General features: G+C 31.5%; 1 protein-coding gene, 86 non-coding genes and 1 pseudogene across 88 annotated transcripts; 53 read left to right on the forward strand and 35 right to left on the reverse strand.

The window, feature by feature from the left end:
- Window positions 1-2: 2 nt before the first annotated feature.
- On the forward strand, window positions 3-23 carry 21ur-734. The gene has a single exon (NR_067239.1).
- 21ur-14396 lies at window positions 8-28 on the forward strand. Its single transcript, NR_067240.1, has one exon.
- On the reverse strand, window positions 16-3638 carry Y51H4A.20 (annotated as a pseudogene). Its single transcript has 3 exons — window positions 3508-3638; window positions 3343-3456; window positions 16-102 (listed from the first exon to the last, which is right to left on the reverse strand). Coding segments are annotated over exons 1-3 (332 nt in total).
- Y51H4A.t3 lies at window positions 3246-3317 on the forward strand. Its single transcript has one exon. It is a non-coding gene; the product is annotated as a tRNA-Gly (tRNA).
- Window positions 3639-3795: 157 nt separating the features above from the next.
- On the forward strand, window positions 3796-3816 carry 21ur-3191. Its single transcript, NR_067241.1, has one exon.
- A 146-nt stretch (window positions 3817-3962) lies between these two features.
- 21ur-4742 lies at window positions 3963-3983 on the reverse strand. Its single transcript, NR_067242.1, has one exon.
- Window positions 3984-4182: 199 nt separating this feature from the next.
- 21ur-12501 lies at window positions 4183-4203 on the forward strand. Its single transcript, NR_067243.1, has one exon.
- An 86-nt stretch (window positions 4204-4289) lies between these two features.
- Window positions 4290-4310, forward strand: 21ur-10914. The gene has a single exon (NR_067244.1).
- Window positions 4311-4318: 8 nt separating this feature from the next.
- Window positions 4319-4339, reverse strand: 21ur-9209. The gene has a single exon (NR_067245.1).
- Window positions 4340-4557: 218 nt separating this feature from the next.
- Window positions 4558-4578, forward strand: 21ur-655. Its single transcript, NR_067246.1, has one exon.
- On the forward strand, window positions 4563-4583 carry 21ur-11584. Its single transcript, NR_067247.1, has one exon.
- A 439-nt stretch (window positions 4584-5022) lies between these two features.
- On the forward strand, window positions 5023-5043 carry 21ur-13735. The gene has a single exon (NR_067248.1).
- Window positions 5044-5304: 261 nt separating this feature from the next.
- Window positions 5305-5325, forward strand: 21ur-3679. The gene has a single exon (NR_067249.1).
- A 296-nt stretch (window positions 5326-5621) lies between these two features.
- Window positions 5622-5693, reverse strand: Y51H4A.t4. The gene has a single exon. It is a non-coding gene; the product is annotated as a tRNA-Gly (tRNA).
- Window positions 5694-5921: 228 nt separating this feature from the next.
- On the reverse strand, window positions 5922-5942 carry 21ur-2860. Its single transcript, NR_067250.1, has one exon.
- Window positions 5943-6150: 208 nt separating this feature from the next.
- Window positions 6151-6171, reverse strand: 21ur-2140. Its single transcript, NR_067251.1, has one exon.
- A 75-nt stretch (window positions 6172-6246) lies between these two features.
- Window positions 6247-6267, reverse strand: 21ur-9580. Its single transcript, NR_067252.1, has one exon.
- A 217-nt stretch (window positions 6268-6484) lies between these two features.
- Window positions 6485-6505, forward strand: 21ur-12759. Its single transcript, NR_067253.1, has one exon.
- Window positions 6506-6677: 172 nt separating this feature from the next.
- 21ur-7009 lies at window positions 6678-6698 on the forward strand. The gene has a single exon (NR_067254.1).
- 21ur-13029 lies at window positions 6679-6699 on the forward strand. Its single transcript, NR_067255.1, has one exon.
- 21ur-9042 lies at window positions 6680-6700 on the forward strand. Its single transcript, NR_067256.1, has one exon.
- 21ur-8627 lies at window positions 6682-6702 on the forward strand. The gene has a single exon (NR_067257.1).
- 21ur-5743 lies at window positions 6683-6703 on the forward strand. The gene has a single exon (NR_067258.1).
- Window positions 6704-7060: 357 nt separating this feature from the next.
- On the reverse strand, window positions 7061-7081 carry 21ur-6370. Its single transcript, NR_067259.1, has one exon.
- A 245-nt stretch (window positions 7082-7326) lies between these two features.
- On the forward strand, window positions 7327-7347 carry 21ur-7742. The gene has a single exon (NR_067260.1).
- Window positions 7348-7461: 114 nt separating this feature from the next.
- 21ur-3286 lies at window positions 7462-7482 on the forward strand. Its single transcript, NR_067261.1, has one exon.
- An 863-nt stretch (window positions 7483-8345) lies between these two features.
- Window positions 8346-8366, forward strand: 21ur-1. The gene has a single exon (NR_067262.1).
- Window positions 8350-8370, forward strand: 21ur-15371. The gene has a single exon (NR_067263.1).
- A 359-nt stretch (window positions 8371-8729) lies between these two features.
- 21ur-3761 lies at window positions 8730-8750 on the forward strand. The gene has a single exon (NR_067264.1).
- Window positions 8732-8752, forward strand: 21ur-13272. Its single transcript, NR_067265.1, has one exon.
- A 475-nt stretch (window positions 8753-9227) lies between these two features.
- On the forward strand, window positions 9228-9248 carry 21ur-17. Its single transcript, NR_067266.1, has one exon.
- A 701-nt stretch (window positions 9249-9949) lies between these two features.
- On the forward strand, window positions 9950-9970 carry 21ur-4093. Its single transcript, NR_067267.1, has one exon.
- On the forward strand, window positions 9951-9971 carry 21ur-4296. Its single transcript, NR_067268.1, has one exon.
- A 231-nt stretch (window positions 9972-10202) lies between these two features.
- 21ur-3512 lies at window positions 10203-10223 on the forward strand. Its single transcript, NR_067269.1, has one exon.
- A 469-nt stretch (window positions 10224-10692) lies between these two features.
- On the forward strand, window positions 10693-10713 carry 21ur-5025. Its single transcript, NR_067270.1, has one exon.
- Window positions 10714-11148: 435 nt separating this feature from the next.
- On the forward strand, window positions 11149-11169 carry 21ur-3783. Its single transcript, NR_067271.1, has one exon.
- A 221-nt stretch (window positions 11170-11390) lies between these two features.
- On the reverse strand, window positions 11391-11411 carry 21ur-15170. The gene has a single exon (NR_067272.1).
- Window positions 11412-11829: 418 nt separating this feature from the next.
- On the forward strand, window positions 11830-11850 carry 21ur-8343. The gene has a single exon (NR_067273.1).
- Window positions 11851-12068: 218 nt separating this feature from the next.
- 21ur-6723 lies at window positions 12069-12089 on the reverse strand. The gene has a single exon (NR_067274.1).
- A 66-nt stretch (window positions 12090-12155) lies between these two features.
- 21ur-4437 lies at window positions 12156-12176 on the forward strand. Its single transcript, NR_067275.1, has one exon.
- A 103-nt stretch (window positions 12177-12279) lies between these two features.
- 21ur-12030 lies at window positions 12280-12300 on the forward strand. Its single transcript, NR_067276.1, has one exon.
- Window positions 12281-12301, forward strand: 21ur-7382. Its single transcript, NR_067277.1, has one exon.
- A 3-nt stretch (window positions 12302-12304) lies between these two features.
- 21ur-15345 lies at window positions 12305-12325 on the reverse strand. Its single transcript, NR_067278.1, has one exon.
- Window positions 12307-12327, reverse strand: 21ur-4092. Its single transcript, NR_067279.1, has one exon.
- A 67-nt stretch (window positions 12328-12394) lies between these two features.
- On the forward strand, window positions 12395-12415 carry 21ur-13834. Its single transcript, NR_067280.1, has one exon.
- Window positions 12416-12532: 117 nt separating this feature from the next.
- Window positions 12533-12553, forward strand: 21ur-7202. The gene has a single exon (NR_067281.1).
- Window positions 12554-12680: 127 nt separating this feature from the next.
- 21ur-3936 lies at window positions 12681-12701 on the forward strand. The gene has a single exon (NR_067282.1).
- Window positions 12702-12799: 98 nt separating this feature from the next.
- 21ur-12943 lies at window positions 12800-12820 on the forward strand. Its single transcript, NR_067283.1, has one exon.
- A 563-nt stretch (window positions 12821-13383) lies between these two features.
- On the forward strand, window positions 13384-13404 carry 21ur-8700. The gene has a single exon (NR_067284.1).
- A 412-nt stretch (window positions 13405-13816) lies between these two features.
- 21ur-475 lies at window positions 13817-13837 on the forward strand. Its single transcript, NR_067285.1, has one exon.
- Window positions 13838-13897: 60 nt separating this feature from the next.
- On the forward strand, window positions 13898-13918 carry 21ur-8923. The gene has a single exon (NR_067286.1).
- A 96-nt stretch (window positions 13919-14014) lies between these two features.
- On the forward strand, window positions 14015-14035 carry 21ur-10151. Its single transcript, NR_067287.1, has one exon.
- A 110-nt stretch (window positions 14036-14145) lies between these two features.
- Window positions 14146-14166, reverse strand: 21ur-10588. Its single transcript, NR_067288.1, has one exon.
- A 577-nt stretch (window positions 14167-14743) lies between these two features.
- Y51H4A.941 (uncharacterized protein) lies at window positions 14744-15906 on the reverse strand (the record flags this gene model as incomplete). Its single annotated transcript, NM_001307167.1, has 3 exons — window positions 14744-14916; window positions 15729-15818; window positions 15864-15906. 3 exons carry the CDS (start codon window positions 15904-15906, stop codon window positions 14744-14746), a joined length of 306 nt encoding a protein of 101 aa, NP_001294096.1.
- A 93-nt stretch (window positions 15907-15999) lies between these two features.
- Window positions 16000-16020, forward strand: 21ur-2483. Its single transcript, NR_067289.1, has one exon.
- A 23-nt stretch (window positions 16021-16043) lies between these two features.
- Window positions 16044-16064, reverse strand: 21ur-13781. The gene has a single exon (NR_067290.1).
- A 417-nt stretch (window positions 16065-16481) lies between these two features.
- Window positions 16482-16502, reverse strand: 21ur-3938. Its single transcript, NR_067291.1, has one exon.
- Window positions 16503-17045: 543 nt separating this feature from the next.
- On the forward strand, window positions 17046-17066 carry 21ur-5210. The gene has a single exon (NR_067292.1).
- A 142-nt stretch (window positions 17067-17208) lies between these two features.
- On the forward strand, window positions 17209-17229 carry 21ur-14884. Its single transcript, NR_067293.1, has one exon.
- Window positions 17213-17233, forward strand: 21ur-15038. The gene has a single exon (NR_067294.1).
- A 144-nt stretch (window positions 17234-17377) lies between these two features.
- Window positions 17378-17398, reverse strand: 21ur-12876. Its single transcript, NR_067295.1, has one exon.
- A 360-nt stretch (window positions 17399-17758) lies between these two features.
- On the forward strand, window positions 17759-17779 carry 21ur-3205. The gene has a single exon (NR_067296.1).
- Window positions 17780-17938: 159 nt separating this feature from the next.
- Window positions 17939-17959, reverse strand: 21ur-1704. Its single transcript, NR_067297.1, has one exon.
- A 1-nt stretch (window position 17960) lies between these two features.
- 21ur-4401 lies at window positions 17961-17981 on the forward strand. Its single transcript, NR_067298.1, has one exon.
- A 198-nt stretch (window positions 17982-18179) lies between these two features.
- Window positions 18180-18200, forward strand: 21ur-14638. Its single transcript, NR_067299.1, has one exon.
- A 337-nt stretch (window positions 18201-18537) lies between these two features.
- Window positions 18538-18558, forward strand: 21ur-1496. Its single transcript, NR_067300.1, has one exon.
- A 96-nt stretch (window positions 18559-18654) lies between these two features.
- Window positions 18655-18675, reverse strand: 21ur-11365. The gene has a single exon (NR_067301.1).
- Window positions 18676-19048: 373 nt separating this feature from the next.
- Window positions 19049-19069, forward strand: 21ur-8717. Its single transcript, NR_067302.1, has one exon.
- Window positions 19070-19352: 283 nt separating this feature from the next.
- 21ur-3559 lies at window positions 19353-19373 on the reverse strand. Its single transcript, NR_067303.1, has one exon.
- Window positions 19374-19539: 166 nt separating this feature from the next.
- On the reverse strand, window positions 19540-19560 carry 21ur-6899. The gene has a single exon (NR_067304.1).
- 21ur-7398 lies at window positions 19543-19563 on the reverse strand. Its single transcript, NR_067305.1, has one exon.
- 21ur-13097 lies at window positions 19544-19564 on the reverse strand. The gene has a single exon (NR_067306.1).
- A 107-nt stretch (window positions 19565-19671) lies between these two features.
- On the reverse strand, window positions 19672-19692 carry 21ur-13835. The gene has a single exon (NR_067307.1).
- Window positions 19673-19693, reverse strand: 21ur-11297. Its single transcript, NR_067308.1, has one exon.
- A 110-nt stretch (window positions 19694-19803) lies between these two features.
- Window positions 19804-19824, reverse strand: 21ur-1536. Its single transcript, NR_067309.1, has one exon.
- Window positions 19825-19872: 48 nt separating this feature from the next.
- 21ur-10482 lies at window positions 19873-19893 on the reverse strand. Its single transcript, NR_067310.1, has one exon.
- A 141-nt stretch (window positions 19894-20034) lies between these two features.
- Window positions 20035-20055, reverse strand: 21ur-1917. Its single transcript, NR_067311.1, has one exon.
- On the reverse strand, window positions 20037-20057 carry 21ur-10015. Its single transcript, NR_067312.1, has one exon.
- A 155-nt stretch (window positions 20058-20212) lies between these two features.
- Window positions 20213-20233, reverse strand: 21ur-14692. Its single transcript, NR_067313.1, has one exon.
- 21ur-2514 lies at window positions 20215-20235 on the reverse strand. The gene has a single exon (NR_067314.1).
- 21ur-13204 lies at window positions 20219-20239 on the reverse strand. The gene has a single exon (NR_067315.1).
- Window positions 20240-20445: 206 nt separating this feature from the next.
- Window positions 20446-20466, reverse strand: 21ur-12433. The gene has a single exon (NR_067316.1).
- A 325-nt stretch (window positions 20467-20791) lies between these two features.
- 21ur-15212 lies at window positions 20792-20812 on the forward strand. Its single transcript, NR_067317.1, has one exon.
- On the forward strand, window positions 20795-20815 carry 21ur-6268. Its single transcript, NR_067318.1, has one exon.
- A 14-nt stretch (window positions 20816-20829) lies between these two features.
- On the reverse strand, window positions 20830-20850 carry 21ur-245. The gene has a single exon (NR_067319.1).
- A 147-nt stretch (window positions 20851-20997) lies between these two features.
- 21ur-5456 lies at window positions 20998-21018 on the reverse strand. Its single transcript, NR_067320.1, has one exon.
- A 233-nt stretch (window positions 21019-21251) lies between these two features.
- 21ur-13090 lies at window positions 21252-21272 on the forward strand. The gene has a single exon (NR_067321.1).
- 21ur-6791 lies at window positions 21256-21276 on the forward strand. The gene has a single exon (NR_067322.1).
- Window positions 21277-21548: the final 272 nt, after the last annotated feature.

The following is a 21548-nucleotide window of genomic DNA, read 5'->3' on the forward strand; positions in this document are numbered from 1 at the left end:
TATTCATTTCATAGCACATTTGTGATATTATTCTTGAATGCTGGTCCCAATAGAGTTTCTACATCTCCCGACATATCCGAGACTGTTAGGATTTGACCAAGTCTGCACTTTTCCTCTTAAATAGCGACCTTGCCAAGATGGCCGTTTTTGAAAATTTAAAATGTCCCGGAAAAATGTCCCAAAAATTTAAATATATTCTGTCACAAAGTTTGTGCATTTATAACTCGAGTCTTAGTGGGCCGATTTCCACGATTTTTGTCACTCCCTCTTCCAAAAATATTTCCGTTTACGGACATTTAAACGGGGGTTGCTGATTTTGCTCGAGGAGCCCGTGGGAGCCGGAAAAGTGAAGGTACCTCATTTTGGTGGATGTGCAAGTACTGACGAAAACCCACTTTTCGGACTGTAGCACCTCGGGCTTTGCTCCAATCAATTTCAAATCCGGAACTTTTTTGTAGCTCTCGATGAGCCCGATTTTTTGAAGCTAAAATAAAGCTGATTGACCCAATTTCGAAAATGTAGGCCATCATTAAAGTTTTCGAAAAACTAAAAAGATGAACAAAAATATGTAATACGTGAAAAACTCTCTCTCCACTCTCTCTCTCCCTCTGTTTTGTGGCAATTTTCATTTCTTATTTATCACGCAAAGAGAATTATATTTTTTTAATAGTTTTTAAAACTTTTTTTGTAATTGAAAAAGAGTACAAGTAGAAGCTTTGGACAACTGTTCTTATTCTTAGCTCAATAATTCAGGCTGAGGGCCACAGGCCCAATTAGGGCCCAATTGTTGGACATTCGTTAAGCCTATTCTAAGCCAACAACCAGGTTTGAGGGAACACTCTTGGAAACTGTGGGCCAGCTTTAATCCTATTTCAAGCAGATTGCTATTCGCTTAAGCCTACGAACCAGGTTTGAGGGCCGCAGGCCCGAACACTCTTGGAAACTATGAGCTGGTTATAATCATATTTCAAGCATGCTGTTGTTCACTCAAGCCTACCAACCAGGTTTGAGGGCCGCAGGCCCGAACACTCTTGGAAACTGTGGGCCAGCTTTAATCCTATTTCAAGCAAATTGTTATTCGCTCAAGCCTACCAACCAGGTTTGAGGGTCGCAGGCCCGAATCATGGAAACTAAGGGCCAGCTTTAATCCTATTCCAAGCAGATTGTTATTCGCTCAAGCCTACAAACCAGATTTGAAGGCCGCTGGCCCGAATACTCATTAAAACTGTAGGGAACTTCTAACCACATTCTCAGCGGAACAGGCAATACACGAAGAAGTGTTGGGCAACTGTCGAGCCTATTCTGAGCCCAATAAGTCAGGTTGAGGGCCGCAGGCCCGAATATAATAAATATAGATCCAAAAATGATATAAACTTCAAATGACCATAACTCAGTCAGATTTGGTCGTAGCGACCCCATTTTTTCGGGCACACCCAATACCCGAAGGGCTGGCGCGGCTCCGCCGCGCTAGTCTGCCTCTTCCTATATTAAATCCTGAAATTGCATTCTTGACAGAAATAAAAAATAAGGGCACGTTTTCGACATGGGATGTCCCGAGAAATGTGACTGCACTTTGAGAGCTTATATCTTGGCTTAGGGTTGGCGGTTTTTTGAGCAATTTGTTTCAATAGCTCACAAAAATAGCGCCTTCCATCGTCATCATTGTGGGGGGCGCTTTTGGGAAGACTAAAACACTGATTTGAGCGGGATTCTTGAGTATGGTCGAAATGGATGTATTCTTTGTACTGACGAATTTCATGTTTTTTCAGCCCCAAATCTTCAGTTTTTCTGACATTTGGTTCCAATTTGTGCGCAAGAGAGAACTTCGTATTTCCAATTTTTTGAAACTATTTTGAAAAAAATTGGCCCACTTTCCAAAATGTAGGCCATCATTCAATTTTTGCAAAATCAAAAAGATTGATTAAACGTGAAAAACTTTTCTACCACTCTCTCTCTCTTTCTCTATTTTTGGTGATGAATTCGATAATTTTCATTTCTTATTTTTAATAACGTGAGGAAAACTCAATTTTGAAGACTTTTCGAGATTTTTACTTTTTCCCTAATCTAATTGAGAGCCGCACTTTTTTAACATGTTGGCTACTTTTAACCTGACTTCCAGCAGGACAGGCTGGAGGCCTGCAATGCTATTGTTTTTCAGTCAAACCCAAAAATCAGGAATTAGGGCCGCCTTCTTACTCTTTGAAACTTTAGGTCTTTTCTATCCCTACTCCCAGCAGAGCAGGCTGGAGGCCTTCTCTGAGAGGTATGTTTCTATAACTACGTATGTTTTTGGAAAGGTAATGAAAAAGGTCACCTAGGTCAGTTAACCGGATTGAGGGCCGGAGGCCCGAATACACAAAAGTATTGGACAGCCGTTAAGCCTATACTGAGCCCAAAAACTCGAGTTGAGGGCCGCAGTCCCGAATACACGAAGAAGTGTTGGAGATCCGTCAAGCCTATTCTAAGCATAATAATTCAGTTCGAGTGTCGCAAGCCCAAATAGACGCAGAAGCGTTGGACAACTTTTAGGCCTATTCTGAGCCCAATAATTCATGTTGAGGGCCGCAGTCCCGAATACACGAAGAAGTGTTGGAGATCCGTCAAGCCTATTCTAAGCATAATAATTCAGTTCGAGTGTCGCAAGCCCAAATAGACGCAGAAGCGTTGGACAACTTTTAGGCCTATTCTGAGCCCAATAATTCATGTTGAGGGCCGCAGGCCCGAATACACATAGAAGCGTTGGACAACTGTTAAGCCTATTCTTAGCATAATAATTCAGTTCGAGTGTCGCAAGCCCAAATAGACGCAGAAGCGTTGGACAACTTTTAGGCCTATTCTAAGCCCAATAATTCATGTTGAGGGCCGCAGGCCCGAATACACATAGAAGCGTTGGACAACTGTTAAGCCTATTTTAAGCAAAAAAATTTGAAAAGTGGAAATTTTTATTTCTAAAATTAATATTAAACTAAATTTGGCCGGTCTTGACAAACTTCAGCACATTTACTTGGCATTTACTCAACACTTGACTTAACTTTAATAAAGCGAATTATTCTTGAGTTACTCTACGCCGAACCAAACTGCGAAGCCTAGCAAATCTCCGATTTGCTAGTTCGTCGGACTTGGAAAAAACAGTGGAATTAGCATTGGAGCGCATTTTGTAATTTTTGAAAATTTCTTTATCGAATGTCACTTTAGAAGAAATGTCATTAGTTTTATAACAGCCACTGGCAGAGCGACTTCTCGCCGCGTTCGTGGTGTAATGGTCAGCATGGATGCCTTCCAAGCATTCGACGGGGGTTCGATTCCCCCCGAACGCATAAACTTTTTGAAAACATCACTCACATCTCCATCATATGATTCTGATGAACCTCCCCGGGTGACCAATCCAATTTGCTTTGAACCGACAACGGTGACGGAGAATCTGCACCAAACATGGACGGTGCATTGGACATTCGTCTGAAATTCCTAAAATAAACCGAATTTCGAAACTTTCCATCTGTAACCTACCCATTTGTTTTTGCAACCATGACAATTTCACTTTGCATATATCCAGTTGGACTGTCACCACCGCCCACGCGATGACGCTCCTCGGACTCGAAGAAACGCAGCATTTCTTCTTTATCGATTGCCGGGTACATGTATCTGAAATTTAGAGGTTTTTATTTCATGTTTCAAAATTTATAAGTTAAGAGGAACGCTGTTAGTTATGTGTTGCTACATTAATAAACTCGGTTGAAATATACATTTTTGACTGTTTCAAGAAGTTGTGATATAACTGTTTGATTTCTAATTCTAATTCGGCTACATTTCTCTCTTCCTATAATATATTTTAAGAATTTACAACTAAAGTCAATGTTTTGTCAAACCATAAAAATTGGGTCTCGCCACGAAAACCTGCGATTTATGAGAGAATCGAGAAGCAGGACTTATAAATAATCAATATGAAACTTTTTTTTTGTCATTTTTTTTGGGGCACAAATTTCACTGTCATAGTTCATATTTTCGATCTTATTTCTTTTCAGTGAAACATCGGAATTATTTAGGTTGATTTGTAGGCAGGAAAGTAGGCATTGTTTTGCCTGCAGAAAAAAAACACGCGAATTAAATTACGCGAACGAAAATACATGAATATTACGCTGTTTTACAATGCCAATTGAATTTCGGGTTTTTTTCTACGTACAGTAATTAAATTTCTTTCTAGACTTTTCTAACGAAATTTCAAAACTAGTGGAATTTCATGAAAACTGTTTCCGATAGAACGTATCAACGGATTTATAAATTTTGCATGATTTAATAAAATTTGGAGCAGCTCATTATGGGAATTTAAAAAGTTTCGTCGATGCAAAGTGATTTTCAAAAATTTTGAAATAAAGTTGTTGAAACTGCTAAAAAATAATTTAAATACAAAGTTTGTACTGACTAAAGCATGTCTTGTAGTCCAGCAGGTAGGCGTTTTGTTCTTCGCCTACCGAAAAGCTTACCTGAAATTGAAATTAAATACTAAAAATTATAATGTTCCTTGGTGTCCATAAAGATGCAAAAATTCAGTGCAACACAATTGATGCACGATATTTTTTGCTATATCTTCCTTGATGTTTATACAATTTCAGTTTTAATGTTGCATCAGTTTCCATCTTAAAAATAGAGTGCTAAACACAGGAAACAATATTTTAAAATTTCAAAAAAAAATTTCGTAGCGAAATGCTAAACTTTGTGCTGAATTGGCAATTTTTAGGCCAATTGTAGAATTTTTTTTCTTTTTAATCACCAAGTTCTTTTTACGGTAAAAATTTCTGCAAAATTGACAAACACTGTTACAGTTTATAAATTTTGTTTCACAATTGAAAAATAATTTTTAAAAAACTTTAGAAACATTTAATAAATTTTTTTACATTTATATTTGGTATATTGAGACTGTGTTTTGTCAATTTGGGCAAAAAATTCAGGGACGATATTTTTAACTTAAAAAAAATGTGCTGTTTCACGTTGCTAATAAATTTTCGGGTTTTTTTGCTCAGACTAAAAATAAAAAATTAGCTCGAATGAATTCAAAAACATGCGTTTGAAAATAAAAACTAACTGAAACTGTGAATTTTTTTTCAAAAAAAAAAACCGGACCTTTTGAAAGTTGCAGGTAACTCAAAAAGCTATTTGTTCTTTAAAAAAATTCTCAGGTAAACATAGTTTACCTGCCTGCCTACGGTGTAATTCACTAAGAAAATTATTTTTTTGGAATTTGTGAAATTTCTAAAAGTTATGCTGTTTCAGGTTGTTAATGAATTTTCAGTGAATTTTCTAACGACAGTATAGCTCGTATTGATAATTATCAAGTATTCAATAGTATTGAATCAATACAGCCGATGTTGAATATGCAATGTAGCCGCACAAAAATAAATTTTTGACAATGGGCGAACTTGCCTACGTGCCTGCCTACAACCGGTAAACACTGTGCTTCATTTCCTGCCGAACTGCCATAAAGTCACTTGATATGAGAACACATAAATACTCAGCAAAGTTTAAAAAATGGTAGACAGACATGACCGCCTTAGTGCCTACTTGAAAGGCTTAGTAAACTGAAAACAATTTTGATTTCATTGATGTTCGACACAAAAAAACAATTATGCCTTCGGGGGGAATCGAACCCCGGTCGAATGCTTGGAAGGCATCCATGCTGACCATTACACCACGAACGCGGCGTAGTGTCGTTCTCCCGGTGGCCCTTATCAAACTAATGACATCGCCTAGAAAATGAGAAAACATTTTTTGACCGATTAAACAAGGTAGTTCAAGACTATTATGATAAAAGTAAAACGACACATAAATAATTTTAAAGCAAAATTTCTCACAGGTAGAAAATGTAAATCGATATTTTAATGAATGGAATTGTGGTTTGAACATAAGTTTCGCTTAAAATCAGAGAACGCTATATAGAGAAACTATCAAGTAACCGAAAAATAAGTGTTGCAATGAAATCCAGTTTTTGAAACAGCAATATTTTCAATAAATGCACCAAAAAGTGTTTTATTCTCCGAAATCTGAATTGTTGCAGGGCATTCATGAGATTTATATGTGATAACAATTTTCTTATTTTCCTGAATCAGCATTAACAAGCGTAAAATATCAAAATTAATAAGGGGCTGAAAAATGAACCTTTTCATATTTGTGACTCGTAGTAATTAGTAAATGAATATATTATTTTTAAAATGTTTTGAAACAGGGAAAAAATTAAATTGAAAAAATTAGATTCAAGTCAGGGGTGCGCGGCAATTGCCGATTTCAAACTTCAAGGTTTTGAAGAAAAGTTATTGAAACTGCTGAAAAACAAATAAATAAAAAGTAAATAATTTTTTTACATTTATATTTGGTATATTGAGACTGTATTTTGTCAATTTGGGCAACAAATTCAGAGACGATATTTTTATCTTTGAAAAAATGTGCTATTTCACATTGCTATTAAATTTTCGGTTCTTTTTATTTTCGGTTCTTTCATTAGTATTCCGTCGTCTGGGGTAGAAATGAGTAAACTATTCTTCATTTCATTGAAAAATAGGCGTAGGCGGCCTTCTATTGACGAGATTTACAGGCAAGATTAATTGAAAACCTTGTTGGTGAAATTTAAAAATAGTTAATTTTTGCTGCTTCACTATTGTGTGAAATATGAAAGCAATATTGGCTGTTTTATTGCTCGAGAATACAACGAAAACATTTTCGTTTCTCATAACAGTGAATTGTTGAGGACGGAACGCCTTCAAATCCGAAAATTCGATAGCGTCCGCAAGAATTCGTAGGAACTGAATTTGAATATAAATATATATTTAAGTTAGTATATTAAATCATACCTTCGTAGGCTTTTCAGACGTTTCAGCAAGTTGCTGATGCCATTCATCAATTTCGAATTTGAATCGTATTTTGTCCACACTTGCCATATTCCGAGGGTAAATTTGGGTAGTGGTTTTCCACTGCTTATTTTACTACTGTAGGAGTCCCAAATCAAAGCACTCCTGCAAATTACCTGTGATAACAACGTACCCATTTTTATTGTGTTCCTGAATCAGCATTAACATGCTTAAAAAATATATCAGTAACTGACAAATAAATATATTATTTTTCACAATTTTCTAAAACTGAAAAAAAAATTTTGAAAAAAATTAGATTCAAGTACATATTTTTTCTATTATAATAAAATAATTATTGAATTTATTGATGAATTAAGTCTAAAAGTACCTCCTAGATGTCTTAAATTCAAATTATTTTTGGAATTTTATCGAAAGATTTTTTGCTGTTTCACACAGTTTTGTGAAAGATTTCAATTCTATATAGCAATAGTTGGGTTTTCATATTTGAAATGACAAGTTCATATTTGAAATAACAAGTTGAAAAGGTGTAAATATCATTGTTCGATTTCTAGAATTTTTGCTGTTTCAAAAATATTTCAAATTTTTGGAGCAACCCAATATTTTGTTGTGCAAAGCATTGTTTTGTATACTTGAAATTGTTATTCATTCCGGTTTCAATATGTTTTTGGGGTACTTATGACACAAAAAAACAAACTTACTAACTAATCGTTCATATATTCTGCCATTTTTAATTTTCAGCATTCCAGACAGACTCAAAAAATTGCAATCTACCTAAAAAGTGGGTAGACGGAACTCGGTTCAAAACTTAATTTTCTTTCACTGAAAGCTAGATCTAGGTTGCCTCATGGGCAAGGTACTGTTGATATGTAGGCAGGCAAGTAATCAATGTTTCGCCTGTATAAAAACCTAATAAACTCGTAGTAAAATACACGAAAATTATGCTGTTTTACAATGTCAAAAAAATTTTTTTTTTTTCGGGATTCTTTCTACATACAGTAATTTCCATAAAGATACAAAAATTCAGTGCAACACAATCAAAGCACGATATATTCTGCTATATCTTCCTTAATGTTCAGAAAATTTCAGTTTTAATGTTGCATCAGTTTCCTTTAATCCTTTTAATCCTAATCCGTAGCGACATGCTAAACTTAGTGTTTGATTATCAATTTTTTATGCTAATTTTAGAGTTTCAGCGATTTTATTTTCAATTCCAAGGTACTTTTTACAAAAAAAAATGTATGCAAAATTGACAAACACTGTTACAATTAAAAAAATAAAAAAATAAAAATACCTATCAAAATTTGTTCACAATTGAAAAATAATTTAAAAAAAACTTTGAAAAACTAAATAATTTTTTTTCATTCATATTTGGTATATTGAGACTGTGTTTTGTCAATTTGGGCAAAAAATTCAGTGACGATATTTTTATCTTTAAAAAATGTGCTGTTTCACATTGCTAATAAATTTTCGGTTTTTTCCTGTTCCTTAATGGTACGTACGTTAACCGTGCATACATCAAGATTCTTTTTTTTTGTTTTTTCTTGCTGTATTCTAACCAAAACATGCGACAAACGTCAATTGAATCTGAAATATAAGCCGAATAAGTGTCTAACACATTATTTGATAATATCTGATAGTGTGAGATTAAAAAAAACAGTTCTACATATTTAGAATATTATATGGAGTACTGGAGTATTTGGGGGTAAAAAGGAGTGAACTATTCTTCATTTCATTGAAAAATAGGCGTAGGCGGCCTTCTATTGACGAGATTTACAGGCAAGATTGATTGAAAACCTTGTTGGCAAAATTTAAAAAAGTTAATTTTTGCTGTTTCAATATAGTGTGAAATATCAATGCAATATTGGCTGTTTGATTGAATTTAGTCTGTGGAAGGTTTGTTGTTGAATTTAATCTACTTAAAACTAAGATAAGATACTCATAAATAGAAATTTCTTGGTAGGTATGTCTTCTCTCTTTTTTTTCTGCATTTTTGCGTAAAGTTTGGTGATGGGTTCTTGTGTGGATTTACGGGATGCGTCGCCGTGGAACATCATTTTTCCTATGTTACGCGGTTTTGACTGCCCTCATATTTCGAAATGGAAGAGTTTGCCGAACTAGGCCATTTTGGCTCGCCATATCTGGGGTAAATTTACGGTGCGTTGCTTGTCGCGTCGCGGCTCGGATTTAGTTGTAAGACTACAAAAGTAAATTTATTTGTCCGAGACTTACCCGGCGATTGTCAGTGGAGCGCAAAAAAATCAATGAGGATGGCCAGAACCCCGTATTGTGTGATTTTTGAATCAAAATAGAATTTTAACATATTTGCTGTTTCAGAATAATATAATTAGTTGAACTGATTGATGTGAAGTACTGTTCGTGTAATGAAGTTTGCTTATTGTTATTTGTAATTCTGAAGTGTCAAAATAAATATTAAAAAAAAGTTTTATCAATACTTGTTTTAATTTGAATACATATTCTTTGAAAACTGGAGACGAATTGTTTTCAATTGGTTAACTATTTTGTATAATCAAAATAAAACTTTCACTGTTTCAACAATTTTTAAAATGATTTATTGCTTTACATAGATTAATTACTCTTAACATGTGCAATGGCAAAAAGTTATTTTTCTGGAAAATTAAAAATAAATAGAGATACCGCCAGATTATCGGGTTAATTTTTTTTTGGGAAATAATTAATTTTTTTTAACTAAGATAGTAATGAAAATCTCAAACAGCAGATATTTTTTGAATTTTTAAACAATAAATTTGGTCAGAAATCGAGAAGATTTCAAAACTATGTAGATCATATTTTTCGCAAGAAGAATGATTAAATGCTGCCACTTCAAAAAATTTTTGCAAACTTCAAAAAATCTTCAAAAACCCGGTTAAAAACAATCGGAAAAATGTGGTCATTTTTGTATTTTTTTTTTGTATTTTCTTGTTGTAGTCTCACCGAAAAATGCGACAAAACATGAAGAAATGGAGTATATGGGGTAAAAAGATTAATTGAAATCCTTGTTGGCAAAAATTAGAAAAAAGTGAATTTTTGATGTTTCACTATTGTGTGAAATATTATGTGAAAAAAAAAGTTTTATTGAAATTGGTATCTTGTTCTACAGAAAAGAATCTTAAAAAATGAAATGAAAAAAGAAAGATTCTTGGTAGGTAGGCCTTCGTATATTTTCTGAATTTTTGCGGAAAGTTTGGTGATGGGTTCTTGCGTAGATTTACGGAATGCGCCGCCGCGAAGAATTATTTTTTTGTGTGATTTTTGAATCAATGTGAAAGTTTAAAATATATGCTGTTTCAGAATGATTTAATTATTTGAGTTGGTTAATGTAAAGTATTGATCATGTAAGTTTCAAAAAAATATATATCTTATCAATTTTTGTTTTATTTTGAAAATATATTTTTTTGAAAACTGGAAGCAAATTGTTTTCAATTGGTTAAGAATTTTGAAAAATTAAAAAAAAACTTTCACTGTTTCAACAATTTTCAAAAAGATTTATTGCTTTACACAGATTAATTACTCTTAACATGTGCAATGGCAAAAAGTTATCTCTCTGGAAAATTTAAAAAATAAATAGAGATACCGCCAGATTATGGGATTAATTTTTTTTTCGAAAATTCGCGAAAGTGAGTATGAAACTAAGTCTTTTTCCAACTTTCTGCTAGTTTCAAATTCATAATCGAAAAATGAAAAACAAAAAAATGTTTCGAATTTGTGGAATATAGAATTGTCATTCTGAATGTCCATAAAAAATCAAAATTTTTGAAAATTAAAAAGTCTGCTGTTTCAGATTTATGTCATTAGCTAACAGGAAACAACTTATTTGCTGAATTGGGATGATCGTAGTTCTAAAAAAAACTATGTAGATCATATTTTTTCGCGAGAGTAATGAATAGAACACAGTCCCTTTTTTAATTTTTTTAATCGAACAAACGTTCAAAAACTTCCGAAAAATACATTTTTAACAGTTTTATTTGGCCATCTTCTAATTTAAATTTGAAAAAATTGGAAATATAAAACAAAAATGCTGTTTGATTATTTCAAATGGTTAGTTATCCCAAAACATTTGATTTAATTATTTCAATCAAATTTTGCAACACCATCCCGCAAAAACAAAAAAAATATATACTTTTTCATAAAATTGACAAAATTTTTTCACTTTTCACTCAAAAACTCATACGTTACAATGTTTTTTGAAATATTGCAAATACTTTCGTTTGACTTGTACAATTTTTGGCTGTTTCAAAAATATTTCAAATTTGGGAGCAACCAATTTTTGCTACTAGTCATATTCTGCGCAATTCTTAAATTGTCATCTAAAAAATTGAACTTGCCTAGAAACTAGTTAGACGAGCCTCGGTTCAAAAAACTAAATCTAGGTTTTGTAGGCAGGCATGTAGGCACTGTTATGCTTAGGTGAAAATTTACTCAATTTAAGAGAAATTTTGAAAACTTATGCTGTTTCATGATTTCAATTAAAATGCAACTTTTTCAAACAGTGTCTCAGCTTTTTATCCAAAAATTTCGACAAAAAAACTTCAAATAATGCAACATATCCGATGTTTTCTTGTAATGATGCAAATCTAAAACAGTAAAAAACTTTCAAACTATTCTCTGATTTTTTTCAAGATAACGGCTGGTTAGAGATGAGATAGTCACTGTATATTCCAGAAATTTGATTTATTAGTTTGAAATTTCACCGGTCAGCTTCTTATGCAATGAGTCATTATGCGCTGGAAACGTGAACATTCTGCCAAATACACGTATAAGCACTAAGCATCTCGAGATATTTTAAAAATTTATAATTTTGGCTCGGCAACCGTCAATTTCAATTTTTTCAAATTAATTACATGGTTGTTTGTTATCTGTCATCAAATTTTTTTTCGAAAAGTGAAGTTTTCAGAAAATAAAAATTCTAATGTTTCAATAACTTTTCTAAAAAACGAACGAAGTTTCAATGCAATTTCAATGTAATGGAACATTTTCAACGGAAACATTTTTCAATGAAAAATTTCAATATCGAATATAATTTTTTTACTGTTTTGAACATGCACCAGGGCGTTAGTAACAGTCCCATTTTCTCCAAAACGCAAATTTTCATAACTAAATTCTTAACATTTCTAGAATTTCCGATAAATGGTATCTAGAAGGGTCTAGTGGTGTACATATTTTTGTGTTATTTTTAATGATGATCAATAAATTCTAACTACAGAAAAAACGAAAGTTCACAAAAATTTAATCTTCTGTTTTAACAAGTCAATGAAACAATTTGAAAAATGAATTTATTTGATAAAGCTGGCTACCGTACTTCTATTCAAATTATCTATTAAAAATAAATCAAACTATTTTCCAAAAACAAGGTAAATCCACTGTTTCAATAGCTTTTCTTAAATCCTTGTTGCAAAATGTGCAATTCTTGATTTCTTCGCGAAGATAATCAGTAACTCTCAATAGTTCTAACAATGTTCCAATATTTACTCTGTCCGTGTCAACGTGGTGATAAAACAGTGACAATTAGTGAAATTTAATTTTGCAATAAAAATTAAATATATTAACGATTTTAGTTGAAAAATTGGAGTTATGGAGAAAGTTGCGGAAAACAAAAATAAAAATAATTTTACAGTTTCATTGAAGTTTTTTACCAACTAACTGTAAATAGTTAGCAATATCCAATTGTTTTGTATTTCTCGAAACTTTCAAACAATTTGAAACACACCACGATGGGACATAATTCCAAATTTCTTGAAAAAAAAAATTAATAAAACGTTGCCGTTTCAACTAGTTAGTTTATGTTTAGTAGCTTTGCAAGATTTAGTACGTTTGCAAGTTTTAGCGGGTTTCGAAGATATTTTTAAATGACAAATTGAATTCAGACATAATTGTTTTACAGTTTCAATAACGTTATTTAAAAACTCACAAAAATTAATTTACAATTCTCTCTCAAAATTTACTTTCAGAAAAATGTATTGACTATGGCTGATATTCCGTATTTGCAAACAAACGGCCATAATTTTGACATTATCAAAGTTTTTGAACAGTTTTTCATTGCACCTGACGTGCATTCGTCCGAATTTAAGCCAACCCTGAACCGTATTTCAAGTTTTCAAAATTTCCAAAAAAAAAATGTTGCTCAAAATTTTGACCCAAAATAATACTGGGCTCCATGGTGATATGCAACTAGGAATTCAAGAAAAGTCAGCAAAAAGCTGTTTTTTGAATGGTTCTATTGTAATTTTTAAGTTGTGTTTTGTAGGTATTCTTTTGCTAATTAAAAAAAAAACTTTGAAGAAAAATGAAAATTTTACTGTTTCAGATATGAGATTTCAGAATACGTCATTTAGTAAATCTGTTAATATATTTTACTTTACAATTTAATAAAACTATTTAGCGTACACCAGTCGGAGCACGCGCTTTTCGAACGGCTGGTGTATAATAATTCAGAGTGTTGAATAATTAAAAAAAAACATGCAATGTTTCAGTTTTAGTTTGAAAATTAGTTTGTCCTGTAATTCTTCGTAGATCAAGCGTAGAATTCAATTAAAAAAACTAGATATTCTCAAAATAGAAGCCATCAAAGCATTTGAGTCTCAGTTCCAGTCATGCAAAAATATTTATCCATAAATAATATTTATCCATAAATAATAACTGTAAAAAAATAAAATGATCCAATTTTACAAATTTCAAGATCGCCCGTAAAAATCTCGTTTTTATAGCTTTTTTCACTGAAAGTAGCCGTATCTCAATATTAAACACAGTCAGGAAAAGCTAACCTACAGAATTTTTGACAATTGACTATATCTCCAGACCATACAGAATTACAGAATCGGAAATCAAACTATGAGCGAGAATTGGCAAGGAGCGGGCAATTAGTCTAAAAATAGATCAGCCTTTGACACAAAAATTACTGTTCTACACATGTTTTGTAGGCAGGCAGGAATGGGTTTGTTTTGCTAAGCTTGCTTCATTCGAAAAAAAAAAAACGTGCTGTTTCACGTTGTCAATTAATTCTTCGATTAGAAATAGTTAAGTAATAAATAGTTGAAAAAAATAATAGTGCACAGATATTCATTCATCTATATTAACTACCTGAAAGAGTAAAAACTGTTTTCTTCCACTTTGAAAAATAAAAATTTTCAATAACCTTCCAGTATGGTTGCATACTGTTGCGCAAGTTTATAATGGTTGAAAATATTCAAAAAGCCATTCTACGGACCTCCAAACTAATTAAAAATTCTATGAAAACATGATTTTCTATTGAAAATCGGACGAATACAATTTGAAAAGTTCAACTCGAATAGAACTGCAGAACATTTACATTAAATTTTGAAATACACTAGTTGAAACAGTAAAAGTTTTTTAATTTCTTGAATTTTACAAAACAATCACCTTAATTTTGGCTAAAACCTCATTTATTCAATTTTCACACTTCTATTAATCTTTCCTTCTAATTTTTAAGCAAATATTCAATACTCAAATGTTTAAAATTTTACAGTTTCTAAAAGTATTTATTCAAATATTCATTTTCTCGTAGCTCGTCCAATAGTAACAACACTGCTTCAAATTGAACCTCTTTGCAATTAATAACACCTATATAGGTAAATATAGGTAATGATATTTTAGTTTTTCTATCCGCATTTTGATCTTTTTCACATTGCGAGGTCCGATTGGGTTTAGTTGATTATAACAATCAACGAAGTCTTGCAAATTTTGCCCTGCTTCAGGCTTGAAAATATTCGGTCGGAAGAAACCAATATACGGAAGCATGGAATTTCCGGCAGAGTTACATTGAAGTTTTTCAGAAGATAATCATTTTCTTCGTCTTCAGTTTGGACGTAGCAGGAAACAAATCGGTCTTGGTTGGTTTCAGCAACTCTTTCTCAATCCTTCATTTGTGCAATTTCCTGTGAAGCCTTGAACAATATCAGGGTTGTTGGGCAAGTTCCGTACAATATATTTTGTTTGATAGAATTATCGAATTTCGAAACAGTCGGAAGCTTCTTCGAATCTAACCGCTTAGTTGGAACGATTCTGTTTTCCGGCTGTTGTTGAGCTGAAATAGTGATTGGTTGTATGTTTAAATTATATGTAGACTGATCGTTCAGCTTCGCATTTTCTATTTATTGATTTTATAGGACTGTTTGAATAGAGCGAAATTAATTTTAACTCATTTTTTAAAAAATACGTCAGTGAGGATTTTGTTTCAAAAAAAATCCAGAACCCGGAAATTATTTAATTGTCTGAAGTGAGTGAAGGTCACCGACAATATTCTCAATGAGGCGCGTTTTCATCGGAACTATGCAAAGAGACAGCCAGCGAGCACGTGGGGTCTCAAAGAATACTCCTCCATGTTTAGTATTTTTTTGCATTTTTCAAGCAATTTTCCCCGTACTTCTTGGAACATTTTGGACTGTATGCTAACCAGGGGTAGGCATACCTTTTCAGAGTAAAGAAACCTATTTTTCAGTGAGTATTTTAGGTCATAATCAAATTTTCATTGAGATCAAGAAAATCAACTACAAAAACTCGACAAAATTAATAGTTTCGTCCAAAAACGTTATCAACTTTCCGTTTACTCATAAGCCTTGCTGCTCATTTTGTTTCTCAAACTTCAAATTTCTTGTTTTCCGTATTTTGGAGTCGTCAAACGAAAGTTATAAAATTATCACGCAAAATTTTTGAGACGTTTTTCGAGCGGAATTTAAAAAAAAAATCTTGACGAAATTAAGAAAAGCGCCTCCTTTTCGTGTCGATTTCTGGAAATAAGTCAGCACCCCAACTAATATAATTTCTCGAAATTTATTATCCTAGAATTTGTGCATTTCGGTGGTTACTGTAGCTGTTCTAGAAGTATATCTCACTTACTTTCCCTGTTGCATTGAAAAATGCTCTCCAACATTTGTTTGTTTTTGAGTTGTTGGCCAACGTGAGCAGGAAGTGGCGGAAGTTGAGGTACTGAATTTTCACAATTTTGATATTTTCTTTTCATTCATAGCTTACCTTGGAGAATATATTTGGCGGAGTTTGTATCCAACGATTCCATGCAAGTTTATGCTTTCTTCTTGCTCGAGAATTCAACGAAAACATTACCGTTTCTCATAACAGTGAACTGTTGAGGACGAAACGCTTTCATTTAATTCAATAGAGTCCGAGAGATTTCAGAATACATTATTTAGTAAATCTGCTTTAGGTTAAGAAAAAACACATATCATAACATAAATATCCATAAATAAAAATTATGTGAAACTATAAAATAATTGACTAAATGACCAGACTATACAAAATTACAGAATCGGGAATCAAACTATGGGCGATAATGGGCAAGGAGCGGGCGATTAGCCCAAAAATAGGGCAGCCCCCATTTAAAAAAAATGTGCTGTTTCACGTCATTTCGCTGCTTACTTGCATTGCAAAAAAATTGTCGAGAAATGTAGAAAAATTCACTTGCATCATATCATTAGAAATAGCTACAATGTCAAAAAATTTGAGTTTTCCTAACAAAACTTTTGCCAAATTTGCAAAAATTCATTATGAAATGTAGGAAAAAACCTGTGTCTATACGCTGTCAATGTAATTTTTTTCTCTATTCTTAAAAAAAACAAGCAAAATGATTATTAAAAAAATTCAAGGGCACTTGTCATTAATGCCGAAAATTACAATAATTTATATTGACTACCTGAAAGTGTGAAAATTGTTTTTACAAATTGAAATAAAGGATTTTCAATCAACTTCCAGAATGGTTGCATACTGTTGTGCATTTTTAAAATTTTTAAAAATTCACAAAAAGCCATTCAACGGACCTCCAAACTAATTAAAAATTTCATGAGAACATGATTTTCTATTGAAAATTGCACGAAGATAGTATGAAAAAATCTATTTTTTAATAACTGCAGAACATTTACATTAAATTTCGAAATACCCTAGTTGAACAGTAGAAATTCTTTAATTACTTGAATTTTTCAAAAAAAAAAGCCTTTGTTTTTTGTGTCTAAAACCTCATTTATTTTATGTTCACACTTCTGGTAATTTTCTGCATTTTAATTTTAATTTTTAAAACAAAATTCCTACTTTTAAATACTTGAATTGGAAGCAACAATTTTGTATTTAAATTGGCGGGAAATGTTTATGAAAAATTACTGTTTCACATTGGTGATATTAATTGAGTAGATAAATTGAACGACACTATGCAATGACACTATGCAAAAACTCCAAAAATTATTTTCTGTTTATCCAAAAGAATTTGCAATATCCAATTATGCTTTACTAAAAGGCATTAAAATTTTAAATTTTTAGAATTTTACTGTTTCACAACTGTTTCAAAAGGATGATGAACAATATCAATTTCTGACTCCTGTGACATTATTTCATTTGTTTCCCACCAAGAAATTGCATGACAAAATCGATATTTTTGAACTGTGCAAACAACGGGTTCACTTCGAAAGGTACACAATTGTAGGCAGGCACGTAGGCATTAACATATGCCTACGTTTTTAATTAGAAATTTTTTGTTTCCAACATATTTGGAATGGATGCAAACCTTTTTTCAATAAAAATTGCCGTTGGAAGTTTCAACTTGAAACAGTAGAAATTTGTTTTTAAAATAAATTTAACTTTAACTCCAAGTGATTAAAAATTCATACAGCCACTTTACAGATGTTAAATTATAGAAAGGTGCCCAGAAACGCTGACCAATTAAGTTTACTCATTTCATTTGTATTTCAGATTCAAGATTTTCATTTTAAATTTCATTTTCGGATTGCTAGCCCTTTACATTTTCTAATGCTTCCTATAAGTTTGCAGTTTGTAGCCTTGTTCTGTTATTTATCTTTTTTTTTATCTGAAAACTTTTACATTTTCGATAAGTTTTCTTAACGACTGATGAAAATGGCTTTGCAATCCGATTTCGATTTTCACCGAAAAACATCGAAAAATCGAAAAATGACACCCCTGTTTGCTATGTTAGTAGTTATTTGTAAATAAGTTATGAAACACGGCTCCTTTCACTGTAAACAGGTATTGATAGAATATTTGAATTTTTAACTTAAAATATGCACTTTTTCGAAAAGTTGCTTTAAGGACACATCAAATAGTATTTTAATAGAAAGGTTTTTCGCAAGCGCTAATAACAGCCACCAGAAACTGCGATTTTTTTCTGAGAAATACATTTGTAAACTTATTTTTGGAAGAAGTCTTACTTTTATTAGATGTAAGTTTTTGAGAAAAAATATCTAAACATGCACTAGAAGTTATATACTAATACAAAAAACAAATAGTTTCTGGTGGTTGTTATTAGCGCTTGCGAAAAAAACCTTTCTATTAAAATACTATTTGATTCAAATTTTCAGGTATGTCGAGCACCTACCTACCTACCTGCCTGCCAAAAACTTGCATTTTAGATTGATCTTGACCCTTGAAGATTTGACATTCTTAACGAGAACTTGTAGGCATGCAGGTAGGCATTTAAGTCGTTTCTCGGTAAGCGTCTGCGCACTTTCTGCGCACATTCTGCGCCGATTCTGCGCACAATCTGCGCCAATTAATAGAAAAGAAATTAATCGGCGCAGAATGTGCGCAGACGCCTACCGAGTTTGTAATAATTTCACTTATTTTGAAATAAATGAAAAATGTGCTGTTTCAAGTAGTCAATTAATTTGCAATCATTTTTCACTTCACATTGGATGACTAATTTTGACTAATTTCATTTATGTACCCATATTCAATGATTTTAATGATAAACATTTTTAAAAAAGAAAATGCGCAGTTTACGCAAGTGACTCTGTATCTATTGAATTAAAGTAGTGATTGAAATAAATTATGGAAAGGAAAAGCGTGTGACTTACTTATACATGGTGAAACGGTAATTTTTTGTAAATAAAAACATTGAAAAGAGTGTAGAAAGAAAGAGATATACGCAATAAATTTTTAAAGTAGTAACGGACAATATTTCAACTTAAAACGGCACGATACTGTTTCGGAATTTTGTTTTAAGAAATCATTTTTTTAATACCGTAACAAATTGATTCATTTCTTCCAGAAAATTAACTTTTCAATACAAACAGCCATCAGTGAAGTTTCACTGAATTGTTTGTTATCTATTTTGTATTAACATTCATGTAAAAATTCAAATCTTAAATTTTTTACAGTTTCAAAACTTTGATATTTGTAGGTTTTCTGGATATTTTTAATTGTTTTTTTTTCCCCATAAATGAAATTAGTCAAAACTCTAAAGATAAATTGATATTAATTTAAACTTTTTTCAAATGAAGAAAATCTATTAAATTTAGCGGGAAACCTCAATTTTGTGGATTTTCGGAAGAATTAAAATTCACTACACGCCTACTTCAGTAAAAAAAAGTTGATGACATTGGCCTGGAAATGGTGGAAATGTTTTTTAGATTTTGGCAAAAAATTTTACATATCTAATATTTTTTTACTTTTCGAGAAAAAATTTCTCGTTTTTCCCTTTTTTTGGATTGAGAAGAAAAAATTGTTTGCCTTCGGCCTTTATTCAGTAAAAAGTTATTGACGTGAGTCTTTAGGAAAAAGGATTGAAACAGTAGATTTTTTTCCAAAATTTAATAATCTTAATAGTAGGCGGGTATGTAGGCAGTCCAACATTTTGTATTTTGGAGTTGATTGAGTTTCATTGCTTGCATAATACTGATTTTGTCATACAATTCTTTGGGAGAGAACAAGATTAATAATTTCAGAGTAGGACTGAGAATAAATTAATAACATGAAACAGCAAAAAAAAAAAAACTAGAAATGTGATTTTTTTACTTATGTGACGGTAATAATCATAATCGGTAAGGGTTTCTCAAAATCAAAAATTTTCTTTATTTTTTTGTATAATTAAAGAATTCTACTTGGAACAGTATGTGTTTGACAATTGTTTGTAAAAATCAATTTATTTCGATGTTTTTTTTTTAAATTTAATTACACATTCTTTTGACTCTTTGGTATTAGGAATATTTTTTTGAATGACTCTAAAAAACAATATAGAAACGGTAGAAACGTTTCCAAAAATTTACTGCTGACGAGAAATAAGTTGTAAATATACAACTTTTGTGAAACAGTGAAAAAAAGTGATTCATGAAAAGTGACCTCAATGTTCTGGCAATGGTTTTTTTGCAAGTTTTATCGAGATTTTAATGCTTAACACAATATTTTTTGGATTCAAATATTTCGGCGAAACAAAAAGAATTACAAGTGACATTTTATTACAACAGTGTGTAACATTATTATAAGTTTTTATGGATAATTTGGTTGAATGTTGGACAAAATGATATTATAATATTTCAAAGATTGAAACTTCAGCGAATTCCCGAAGTATTTCACTGATGATCAGAAATTCAATGGATCTACTAACAGCAGCAGACTATTATCTTGCATTGAAGTATAAAAAAAATATATTGAAACAGAAAAAAATTTTAAAAAATTGAAAACTGTAAATTACCCCCGTTTAGCAAATCAAAATAGTATTGGATGTTTTAATTCCTGTAAAAAAACATTTTGTTTTAATAACCGGGCAAAAAAGCATTTCTTTACAATTTTGCAGAATGTCTTTGTATAATTTGGAAGAAATAATACTTATTACGGTATAACAAATTCAACTTATCTACTCAAATAATATCACCAATGTGAAACAGTGATTTTTTTACAAATCTTTTTCGTTCACTATACACTTTTTGTTTCTAATTTGAAAAAAATATTAGTATTTAAATGTAAAAAAATATTTTCAAGAAGTTATGCATGAAATCTTGGTATTAGTTTGAGAAAAATTTGATGTTTTTTTAAAAAATATTTTCGAATTAAATTCGCACAGCAATAACATTCTGGTGTTTGGAAATTTTTATTTTCAAATGAGCAAAAAAAAAAGGTTTCCACACTTTCAGATAGTTAATAGGAATGAATGAATGATTTTGCATTATTATGACAAGGGGAGAAAAAATTAGAGAGATTATGTAAAATGTAGTTTCAGTTCGTGATTGTAGGTATTTCTATGCAGAAAATAATTCGACAACGTGAAACAGCACTTTTTCGAATAGAGCAAGCTTTGCAAAATAAATATATACTTTATTGTAAAAAAAATAATTTACATGAAATCCAAATTTTTCTTTGTGATTTTTGGAATTTTTTTTAAATTCTCATTCGAATAGGAGTTTACTTTTCAAAGTTTTAATGAAAAGTAATTGAAACTGTATGGGCGTTTTCAGTGTTTTAGATGAAGTTTATTGGTTTTTACCATATAAAACGGGGGAAATTGTTTTATTTGTAATTTAGAAGTTTTATTTGTAATTTAGACGCGTTTTTGGAACAAATTTACTACTTTAATTTTTTTTACTGTTTCGGAAAGTTGTTAAAAATGAGATAGAATATTGTTGAAATTTAATTCAGCTTCAAAGTGCCCGTCCGGTCCTAAAAATTTTGAGATGACTTTCTATTAAGGTCCTCTTTCGAATAAAATAGGTTTCATTCGGAAGTCCGAGGACAAGCTGAAACTGGCTTCCCTTGCTAGATTTGTTTAGTGTTTCTTTCATTGCAGACTTTTAAAATGATTTTAAACATTTTGTTTATAAGATTTAAGTTTTTGGATCAAAATTGTTTTCTTCTTCAATGTTGTTTAAATTAATTTGAATTTAAATTACCAATTTAAATTACTAATTACTAATTTACTAATTTAAA

The sequence above is a fragment of the Caenorhabditis elegans genome, chromosome IV (assembly GCF_000002985.6).
Source record: "Caenorhabditis elegans chromosome IV".
NCBI classification, from domain to species: Eukaryota; Metazoa; Nematoda; class Chromadorea; order Rhabditida; family Rhabditidae; genus Caenorhabditis; species Caenorhabditis elegans.